The following is an 11,032-nucleotide window of genomic DNA, read 5'->3' on the forward strand; positions in this document are numbered from 1 at the left end:
ACATTTATATTTCCAGTGTTGTAGGTATGTGCTTTCACTAATTATCAAAATGGAAAAGCCAATTATATGAAAAGATTCGATTCCATTTCGATGTTTATTCATGATGTGTCTTTAGCAATTTATGTTTTATTATTTCACAGAATATTTAGATGAAGGTGATCCAATATATTCCTGCAAATTCTGTGGCGCATATCTATGTTACAATGAAAGGGTTAAGAAGGACAAAAAGAGGAATGTCATTCTCACTATGTTGTTTGAAGGGAACAGTCCAATTACCTTTGATGCGTTCTCCTCCTCCAAAATTGTATGATTTATTCTTCGAGAAGGGAAGCCGAGAATCAAAGAATTTTTATGCAAATATTAGGCACTATAACAATATGTTTTCATTCACATCCATGGGGGCAAAAATTGATCACTCCAAGAATCAAGGGCAAGGGCCGTATTGTTTTGTTTTGTCGGGCATGAATTACCATAGTATTGGCAGTTTGTTACCTCCGAAAGGTTGTAGGCCTGTCTACTCCCAGCTTTACATATACGATACTGAAAATGAGGTTGGAAATCGCATTTCTGCTTTCAGGTATTATGTTTATCTATTGATATTCACTATTGTTGTTTAAAAACCTTATAATTGATCTAAGTTGTATCTTTTCTTCATGCAGTAAACATCAAAAGGACTCAAGTCTTGATCCTAAAATAGTTGCAAGTATAAAAAGTATGCTTGATGAAGTGAATCCATTTGTCCAACAATATCGTTACGCATCATCAATGATTAATGTGCAAGGACGCTCAGAAGTCAAATTACATCCAATTAGCACACAAGAACATGATGGTCGCATGTATAATATGCCTTCAACGTCTGAAGCTGCTGCACTAATAGTGGGAGACATAGATATGTCTTATAATGTGAGAGATATTATAGGTGAGGAGGTATCAGGCTCATCTAAACGTATAAATGAACTGCATACTGCATATTTGCCACTTCAATATCCAATATTATTTCCTTACAGAGAAGATGGGTATAGGGATGATATTGAGCATCGTGAGGAAACTCTTCATGCCACAAAGAAGAAGAAAAGGCTAAGCATGAGAGAGTACTTCACTTACAGGATAATGATTAGGTGCAATGAGGTCTCGTCATTGCTGCATGCTCATATATTATTCCATCAATTTTTAGTTGATGGTTACACAATGATTGAAGCACAAAGATTGCTTTAGATTAGAATTCATCAAAAGGAGCTTCGAGTAGATTTGTACCAAGGCTTATCTGATGCTTTAACAAGTGGAGAGAGAGATGCATCGTCCACAGGAAAGCGTATCATACTTCCGTCATCATTTACAGGAGGAGCAAGATATATGTTAGGAAATTATCAGGATGCAATGGGTTTGTGTAGGTGGGCTGGATATCTTGATCTTTTCATAACCTTCACTTGCAATCCTGCTTGGGTAAAAGTGTCAAGATTATGTGAACCAGAATCGTTGCATCCTTCTGATAGACCAGATATCCTCTCAAGGGTATTTAAGATGAAACTGCAGTCTTTGATGAGGGCTATCAAAGAGAAGAAAATATTTGGGAGGGTTCGAGTAGGTTAGTTCTTAATTGTGACGTATTTACTTGGTTGCTTGACTATTGATTTCATTATTAACTTTTAGTTTCTGAACCATATGTGTTTGTGTTTTTTCACCAGAGGTGTACACCATTGAGTTCCAAAAGAGGGGACTACCGCATGCACACATACTTTTATTCCTCGATCCAAGGGATAAGATCAAAGATCCTGGTACAATTGATCAACTAATCTCTGCTGAGATACCTGATAAGGCTTCAACACCTGAGTTATATGATTTGGTGAAAAAGTTCATGATCCATGGACCATGTGGTTCACATAATCTAAAGTCACCATGCATGAAAGATCAGAAGTGCACAAAGTATTTTCCTAAGAAATTCAATAGCAACACAACAATTGATGATGATGGTTATCCTACATACAAGAGAAGAGATGATGGGAGAAAAATTGAGGTCAAATCTATACCTTTAGACAATCGATATGTTGTCCCCTACAATCCATTGTTGTTACATATGTTTCAAGCTCACATCAATGTTGAAAAGTGCAATCAATTGACTGCAATTAAATACTTATTCAAGTATATTAGTAAAGTGAATGATAGGGTTGTTACTGGTATATTTGATGCGGATGGAGCACAAGTCTTTGATGAAATTCAGCAATATTGTAATTGCAGGTACATTTCTGCATGTGAAGCTTCATGGCGTATATTTGGGTATGATATTCATCATAGATATCCTGCAGTTGAAAGGTTGAGTTTTCATCTTCCTAATCAACAATATGTGATTTACTTCAATTCTGATGATGTTGCTAAGTTGATGGAGAAGCAAAGGGTATGTGAATCTCAATTTCTTGCATGGATGAAAATTAATGTCACGGATACCTTTGCCAGAACTCTAACTTATTCTGAATTTCCAAATCATTATGTTTATTTATGAACAAAATGTGAATAGAAGTGAAGAGAGAAAGGTTTTGCAGTTGGAAGAATTACTCATGCATCATCTACTTCAAGGGAATTATACTATTTGAGGATACTTCTAACAAAAGTTTGAGGACCAAGATCTTTTGATGAGATAAAAACAGTTGATGGCGTTATACACCCAACATTTAGAGAGGCATGCTTTGCACTTGGGCTGTTAGATGATGATAAGGAATATATTTGTGCAATAAAGGAAGCTGCAACATTGGCTTCAGGGAACTCACTTAGAAAGATGTTTGTTAGCATGTTATTGTGTTGCTGCTTAAACCGTCCTGATCATGTTTGGAATGAAACTTCAAAATTGCTATCAGAAGATATGTTTTACGTTCCCCGAGCTAATTTGGATTTTTCAAGTAAGTTGGTCTCATTTAATCATGTTGTACGGTAATAGTATTCTTTACTTCCATTTAATTTTTAAAAATGTTTCCATTACTTATCCACTGTTATATTGCATTTTTAGGTCATCACATTCCATTATTGGATAAGCAACATGCTACACTTAATGAAATTGATAAGTTGTTGAAAGCAAATGGAAGGAGTCTTAATGACTTTCCTTCTCTTCCTTTGCCTGTTGATGTTCCAACTATTGATGTTTCAAATAAGCTCATTCTACAAGAATTGAATTATGATAGGGAATCCTTACATTTAGAGGCTAAAGAGTTAATTAGGTCATTAAATAGTGAGCAAAAAGAAATATTTGATAGGGTGATGTCTTCGTTGATTGTTGATGATTGCAAGGGTAGATTCTTCTTTGTCTATGGCTATAGAGGAACAGGGAAGACATTTTTGTGGAACGCATTAACATATGCGTTACGTGCCAAAGGCGATATTGTATTAACTGTCGCATCAAGTGGAATAGCAGTAACGTTATTACCTTCTGGAAGAACTGCACATTCCAAGTTTGCAATCCCAATTCAAATTAATGATTCTTCAATTTGTTCTATCAAGCAAAATTCTCCTTTAGGTCACTTAATTAAGTGCATGAAATTAATTATTTGGGATGAAGCACCAATGGTTCAACATTATTGTGTTGAAGCGGTGGACCGTACGTTTAAGGATATCATGCACTGTCAAGAACCGTTTGGTGGGAAATGCATAGTTATGGGTGGTGATTTTAGACAGATCTTGCCAGTCATTCCTAAAGGCAGTAGGGCAACTATTGTTGATGCATGTATTACTTCTTTGTTGTTATGGAATCAATGCACTGTTTTTCGATTGACAAGGAACATGCGATTGAACTCATCCTCAATTAATCAAGGAACGTATTTGTTGGAGTTCTCAAAATGGTTGCTTGATGTTGGAGATGGAAATTTAGGACTTCCCCATGATGGAGTAGCAGAGATAGAGATACCACATGAATTCTTGCTCACAAATTACACTAACCCATTTGAAGCAATTGTGTCGTCCACTTATTCTAATCTCTGTAATAATTTCTCCAGGAATGGTTACTTCACTGATAGGGCCATATTGGCCCCAACAATTGAGTACGTGAATGAAATAAATGAATATATGTGTTCTCTGCTACCTGGTGAATCTGTTGAGTACTTAAGTTGTGACACAGTTTGTAGATCATCAGAAAATAGTGACTCCTTTGATAATTTGTACACTACTAAGTTCCTGAACAGCATAAATTGCTCAGGTCTTCCATCCCATAAGCTTTCTCTAAAAGTTGGAGCACCTGTTATGCTTTTGAGAAACATTGATCAAGCGTCTGGGCTATGCAATGGTACAAGACTCCGTATATCACAATTGGGAAAGACAGTGATAGAAGCTATCACCTTGAATGGATCTAAACCAAATGAGAAGGTCCTGTTGCATAGAATGGATATGAATCCTTCAGAAAGTAGATGGCCATTTCGCATGCAGAGAAGACAATTTCCCATTACCTTGTCATTTGCAATGACAATAAACAAGAGTCAGGGGCAATCACTTAATTACAAGGTATTGAAAATCGGACCGGTAATTGAACCGGTCAAGGCAATGGGTCAAGGGTCAGTGGGTCAGACCAGAGTCAAACCGGGGGTCAAATCGGTGAGAAATAAAAAAATAAAAAATAATTTAAATGTTCACTAAGAATTATATATCAATTTAATATATTGAATTACTAGTAAAATAATTACATTCTTACAATTTCTTATAATATCATACTACTAAAATCACTAAATATTCATCCCAACAAAATATCAAAATGGATATATGATAATAAAATATTTCTCCTTATAATTACTCAATTACTAAGTCCTAATTATCAACAGTTTTTTAAAAAAAATCATCAAAATATTTTTTTTTTAAAAAAAAGGGGAGATGGGTTGATCCACCAAACCGGGCGGGTCACCCCGGTTCAGTCCGAGTCATCGCGGTTCAAGCCGGGTCACACCGAGTCACACAGTAACCCGGTTCACAGCTTAACCGGACCGGTTTCCTGGCCGGTTCACCGGTTTCCAATCTGAACCGGCCGGTCCAGTCCGGTTTTCAATACAATGCTTAATTATGTCGGTTTATTTCTAACAAAGCCAGTTTTTACTCATGGTCAATTGTATGTTGCATTGTCAAGAATTAGATCCATTGAAAGTTTGAAGATTGTTATCAATGAGAGTGGAAGTTGTACGGATACAAAGACAAAAAATGTTGTTTACAAAGAAATCTTTAGGAATGTGTCACAAGTGTAACATCTGGGTAAGATTACTTTTTAATTTTTCTGTTAAGAAAGTGTTTTAAATGTAGAATTTGTTACTTCATCATAATATTGTGTTTGATTTTAGATCCATTTATGCTAGAACTTGACAGTGTATTCTTGCCGTGCAACGCACGGGGGAGCATTTGCTAGTTTGATTATAATAAGAAAACTAGTTAATTTAGGTATTTGTAATAAATATGTGTTATCTTTCCTAAAATATCCTTGTTAATCAAATGTATCAGTTAGAGCCATTATTATTATAAGGACTACCTTAGAAAAAAAATTAAATAAATATAAGAGACAAAATAGATTAGAATTTTATATTTAGTATCAAAATAAAAATCAAATGAGGTTTCAAACTGAATATACTCCTCCGGTCCTTAATATAAGACCCATTTAATTAATTTGATTAGATTAAGGAAGTTAGGTAAGTTAGTTAATTATAAGAAAATTGACACACTTTTCCTAAAACACCATAATGATCTTTCTTAATACCCCTCTCCCTCTTCTACTTGATTATGGTTAAGGGGGTATTCATAAGGGTAATTTAGAGAAAATTGATAAATATGATAAATGAGTCTTATATTTAGGACCAAAACCAACTTAAGAATTGGGTCCTATATTAAGGACCGGAGGAGTAATATTTATTTTTATTATGAGTTAGATTTTATATCTAGGACGGTACTGTATCAAAGCAGCTGGAATACAGTGAAGCCTAGTGGGTTGGTGGATCTTGAAGACTCCATGTTGTTTGCCAGCACATATTTTGTCGGATTTTTGTCGGTTCACTCGGAAAACTTTAATTAGTCCACACTCGTTTTCTTTTCAGAATTATCACCTCATGGTGTGGTGTCTTATAAAATAATAAAAAGAATTGAGATCTCGTATTACGTCACTCTTTTACATGTTTCTCCCCCCAAATCTCATACACTATACAAAACAGAGATCTTTAGTATTTTATCTTCTGATTCAAAATAATATAAGATGTTATGTAATATAGAGAGCACATTTCAAGATGAGAGTGGAAGGATCATTTTAATCTAGGCAATCCAATATAATTTTAGACGTTTAGATTCAATTTAAATTTTTTTAATTATAAATAATTTAATTTATTACTGAAAAAATTGCATATTAAAAATCTTAAATTTTGTTCATCTAAGTGAAATTTTAAATGGTCTATAGGTTATCATAGCAATGACATGATGATTATTACAATGACAAAACTGAATGAAAATCGGTATGATATCCCTTTAGCTTTACAGTTAACATCAAAATCTTGGTATTATCAAACTCTACAAGGCGACATTAGTCTTCCTCAAACATTTTGTACCTTACTTTTTCATAGCTTAATTAAATTATTTTTAACATATAAAAAGAAATTCTATTTCTTTGAGTGCCAAATTACTACTCCTCAAATTAGTTAAGCACCTTAATTGGTAACTTAAGGTTGATTTGTTAGGCTTGCTAATATCCAACTATAGTTCATCATAATTGCACCTATATCAATATTAAGACTGAAATAAATGAATTGCCATAAGGGGAATTCACTTTTCTTCAACTCTATTCATCATTTTATCAAGATTTCTAGAATAATTGCCTCTACTTTTGGCTGCAGTTTAAACATGGGCTTGGGGCGAGGTTGGCTATAACCTTTAATTGAAATGGAACCTCATGTTCAATTTTATAATATGTAAAGCATTTAATATTTTTTTCTGATTTTATCTTTCAAAGCAACTATACTTTATAAGTAATTACTCTAATTCTATTTCTAAGTCACTTCCAACATATTTCACATAGATTAAAAAAAACCTTAAACTTTATTAACTCTCATTTAAAATTTAATAACTTTTTAATTTTATCCCTATTTAATATATGTTATACCTCATGTAAACAAAATCAATATAATAATAAATAAGGGATAAAATTGCACATCTATACAAAGATTTTTTCTTAGTACCTTATAAATAGGATCAAAAAATACTTTCTCTCTCTACCTTATAAATAGGATCAAATGAGTAATTCAGTATAATTAATATTGTGTAGAATTTTGTGGTTGTCAACTACATATTTAAATAGTTATACAATTTTTTTGCATATGTATTATTTTAATTATTTTTAATTAGTTGGCAAAAAAAATAATTATCTTTTGAGTAACATTTTTTGTCCATGTGAAATGGTTAAATTATACTAGGGGAAGAGTATATCAATACTACATGAAGACAGGTTAATAAATCTAACATAAGAAAAGGGGAATATTAGTTAGAAGCCTCTGATTAAAAGTTAATTGAGTACCTAAAATTTGTTTAAAGACCTGCGTGTAACTTGTCTTTATCTTTAGCAAGTTTAATTTTTTGAATAACTATCTTTAATTATATGCAAAATAAAAAAAATTTTCACGCAACTAAAAATATGTTTTACTTTTACCCAACTATAGGAAAATTGTAGCCACACAAAATGAGTTGCATACACTTAAAAGAAACTGGACCCTTGGATATTTTTTTCATAATTAATTTTCTAATTAAGAGCTTTTTGACCAATTTTTCTTAAAAAAAATTACCCAATAATTCCATTCATCAAGATTGTCTAAGAGCCCTTTAAATGATTCATAACTGTATTTCCAATCATGATTTTTAGAATTCAAAATAAATATATAAGAAGAATTTTATTTTAATTCATGTGAAATATATTTATAAATAATTTTAATCATGATCTCCGCAGTAACCTTCAAGATTATACAAAACAAAATATACAAATAGTTCTACAGTACCACCTTAAATAACAATTGAACGAAGTTTACATCAGGAATCACAACCTTGAACAAATTTTCCTTTTCTCACAGATAAAATTTGAAATTTAAAAATTAAATTAAGAAAAAAAATAGCTATAAAGTTTTTTTCACCATCATTTCCCAATTAAAAGCCTTCAAAAAGTGAATGAATCATGAAATTAAATGAAAGCATCTCGTCACTAAACTCACAGGAGTAAGAACACCAGAAAGGCAGCCGCCGCCACACTAAAGGACACAGCGCCATCAAACCTAACGGCGCCGTTGTCATCCGCGGTCTCGTCGGCGGCGTTGTCCGGCGAATCAGCTGGTGCATCTGCATCGGAATCTGCAGGAGCAGCTTTCGCTTTCTTTCCTTTCTTCTTCGGTTGTTCCGGCGCGTCGGCGGCTGCAGGCCCTGGTGCCGGCGCAGGAGAAGGAGCTAATGCCTTCCCTTTGAATAGCTCCTTGGGCAACAAGACCTTATTAATAGCATAGATCGCTAGCGGCTCTTCGTCGATGAGAGTGTCGGTGATCTTGGCCGTCGTGATTTTGGTCCTCAGCGTCACTTCTTCACCTTCATTCTGCACTGTGAAGTCATATTTGTTAGCCCCGTCGGTGGCCAGAGTGTTCAACAAGCCGTTATTGGACTTCAATGTAGCAAGAGGCTGATACACCGGAACGCCGTGGTACTCCAGCAACGCCGTCTTTCCCGCAGCCGTTAAGTTCTTGTATTTCGGAAGAAACGCCTTGAAAGCATCGTCCACAGGGCAAAACACCGTCAATCCGCCGTCCAGACTGTCCATATAGGTCTTTTCTGCATCCGATGCTAAGAGCGTCTCGGCGAAAACTTTGCAACCATGCTTGGACATAATGGCCGTGAGATTCTGTTTGCCCGGTGAAGGTGTCGGCGCTTCCGCTACATCTGACGGCAAAACCTTACTGATCTGAATCACCGAGATATTGTACGGAATCTCTTCAACGGATTTGACGAAATAAGCTGAGAGAGTTCCACCGTTGTTTTCCGCACCGAATCCGACTTTTCCACCTTTGAGGTCCGTAACGTTGACGAATCCGGTAGATCCAGGAGCTGTTCCGGTGGCCTGAAACATGGTGGCGGCCAACGCCGTGCCGTTGGTGATTTGGTGGAGCTTCTTGGCGCCGAAGTAGTCGAGGAGAACATGGAGTGAAAGGATGTTCTTAATAGTGTTGATGGAAAGATGCTTGGAGAGAAGCTCGTTCATGGCTGCATTGTCGACGGCGCAGACGGTGATGGTGGTGCGGCGGTTGACCTCGGAAGAAAGATGTGTAAGGGTTAAGTAATGGCTGAAGGTGGAGTACTCAGGATGCTTGGCCAAAATTTTCGTGATGTTGTGGGCGTGGGTGATGCCGCCGGAGACGAGCAGCAACACAGTAAGGAGAAAAGACCCGGCGGTGGCGAGCGGCCGGAGCTGCATTTTGGACAAGCGTGCGCTAGAGAGAGAAGGCAGTCTGGCGGATGCGGGGAGAGGGAGGGGAAAACCTTGGGGGAGAGAAGGCTGAAGGCAGGGGTGCTTAAAACGGAATGAAAACCACTGTTTTACCGTAAATTTGCGCGAGCGCAAATGAATCGATCTTATTATTATTTATCGCGGTTACTTCCTCCCTGTAAAACAATTTCTCCCTGCAAGACAACATCGGGCACCTTGCCAGTTACTCCTATGCTTCTATTTACAAAACAGAGAAAAAATATTTAGTTTTATTTATAAATTATTTATTAAATTTTTAGCATGAATATATTATTTTGTTCTTCATTTATTTTTAGTATAAATAGTTATATTTTTTAAAAAGTGTATATATTAAATAAAAGTAAATTTGACAAGTTGTTATATTTTGATAGAAAGTTAATATAATTTAAATTTTTTCTTATTTACATAAAATATATTAGAAGTATCTTATAAATAAGATCAAAATAATATAAGAGAAGCCAACTTCAAACAAATAAAAATTATTGACATTTCTCAATTAATTTACTTCAATTTCTGTCTATGAATCTTTGTACAATACTGCTTTCATTTTTCTTATAGTACGAAAACTAAATAACTAATTCATAAATATTAAAAAAACTTAATTAAATTATTTATCTATAATAAATAGATATTGTCTTAAATGAAAATATAATTCTTTTATTAGTCATGCGCATTTGAATTACCTATTGATAAAAATTACTCAATATATGTAATTGTCATAAGATTACTTGTGCATAAAATAGATCAATATTAAAAACAAAATAAATTAAAATTTTATATTTAAAATTAAATTAAATTCCTAATTAGTTTTTTTTTAAGACATGAAACTTTCAAAAAGACATACTATTCATAAGTTACAAATAGTAGCGCCGCAAGTAGTTTGAATTTCATGCAATATATAAGACGTATATTATTTTTTTTTATGAATATATAGTGTAAATAATTTGACTAAAATAAAGACCACTTTGGAAAGCGGGAGGTGATGTGACATTTCCCTAGCCATTTCTTTCTTCAGGCATTTGCATCTTTGCGAGGTAAGTTTGCATTAAGTCATACGGGCAAAATAATGTTTAGGTAAAAGAACTAGGGAAAATTGCAATAATGTTTCATCCAAAAGAATTAAATATAAATTTTTTAAAAAATTATCAAATTATTCTGAAATCCTAAGAGATCTCATTGCAAGAAATTTAATTTGTTTAATTATTAAATTGCCCCTTTTTTTAAAAAAAATACGCATTGACAACTAAAAATACAGTTGTTAATAACTTAAAATGTAAGGATTAACAACTATTATGTTAGATATTGACAACTCATACATTACCTTTTGTGATGCGTTAGGAAAATGTATTGTTAATACTTAATACTTGTCGCGATAATTGTTAATTATTACACCTTAAATTGATAACGATTATTCTTTCAATTGTCAATACATACTTCAAAAAAAAAACATAAAAGCAATTTGCTGGTCAAACAAATAAAATCTCTTGTAACAAGATCCCTTAGAACTTCAGAATAATTTAATTATTTTAAATAACTATTTTTTCT

General features: G+C 34.0%; 2 protein-coding genes across 2 annotated transcripts; one reads left to right on the forward strand and one right to left on the reverse strand.

The window, feature by feature from the left end:
- The first annotated feature begins 395 nt into the window (after positions 1 to 395).
- On the forward strand, positions 396 to 5,934 carry LOC114712535 (uncharacterized). Its single transcript, XM_028897089.1, has 7 exons — positions 396 to 577; positions 660 to 1,128; positions 1,216 to 1,585; positions 1,686 to 2,392; positions 2,732 to 2,891; positions 2,999 to 4,569; positions 5,893 to 5,934. Exons 1-7 carry the CDS (start codon positions 396 to 398, stop codon positions 5,932 to 5,934), a joined length of 3,501 nt encoding a protein of 1,166 aa, XP_028752922.1.
- A 1,975-nt stretch (positions 5,935 to 7,909) lies between these two features.
- Positions 7,910 to 9,540, reverse strand: LOC114712541 (fasciclin-like arabinogalactan protein 1). The gene has a single exon (XM_028897094.1). The coding sequence runs from the start codon at positions 9,434 to 9,436 to the stop codon at positions 8,189 to 8,191; it is 1,248 nt and encodes a 415-aa protein (XP_028752927.1). The 5' UTR covers positions 9,437 to 9,540; the 3' UTR covers positions 7,910 to 8,188.
- Positions 9,541 to 11,032: the final 1,492 nt, after the last annotated feature.

The sequence above is a fragment of the Neltuma alba genome, unplaced genomic scaffold (genome assembly GCF_004799145.2).
Source record: "Neltuma alba isolate B1F8T4 unplaced genomic scaffold, ASM479914v2 tig00011371_pilon, whole genome shotgun sequence".
Taxonomy (NCBI): domain Eukaryota; kingdom Viridiplantae; phylum Streptophyta; class Magnoliopsida; order Fabales; family Fabaceae; genus Neltuma; species Neltuma alba.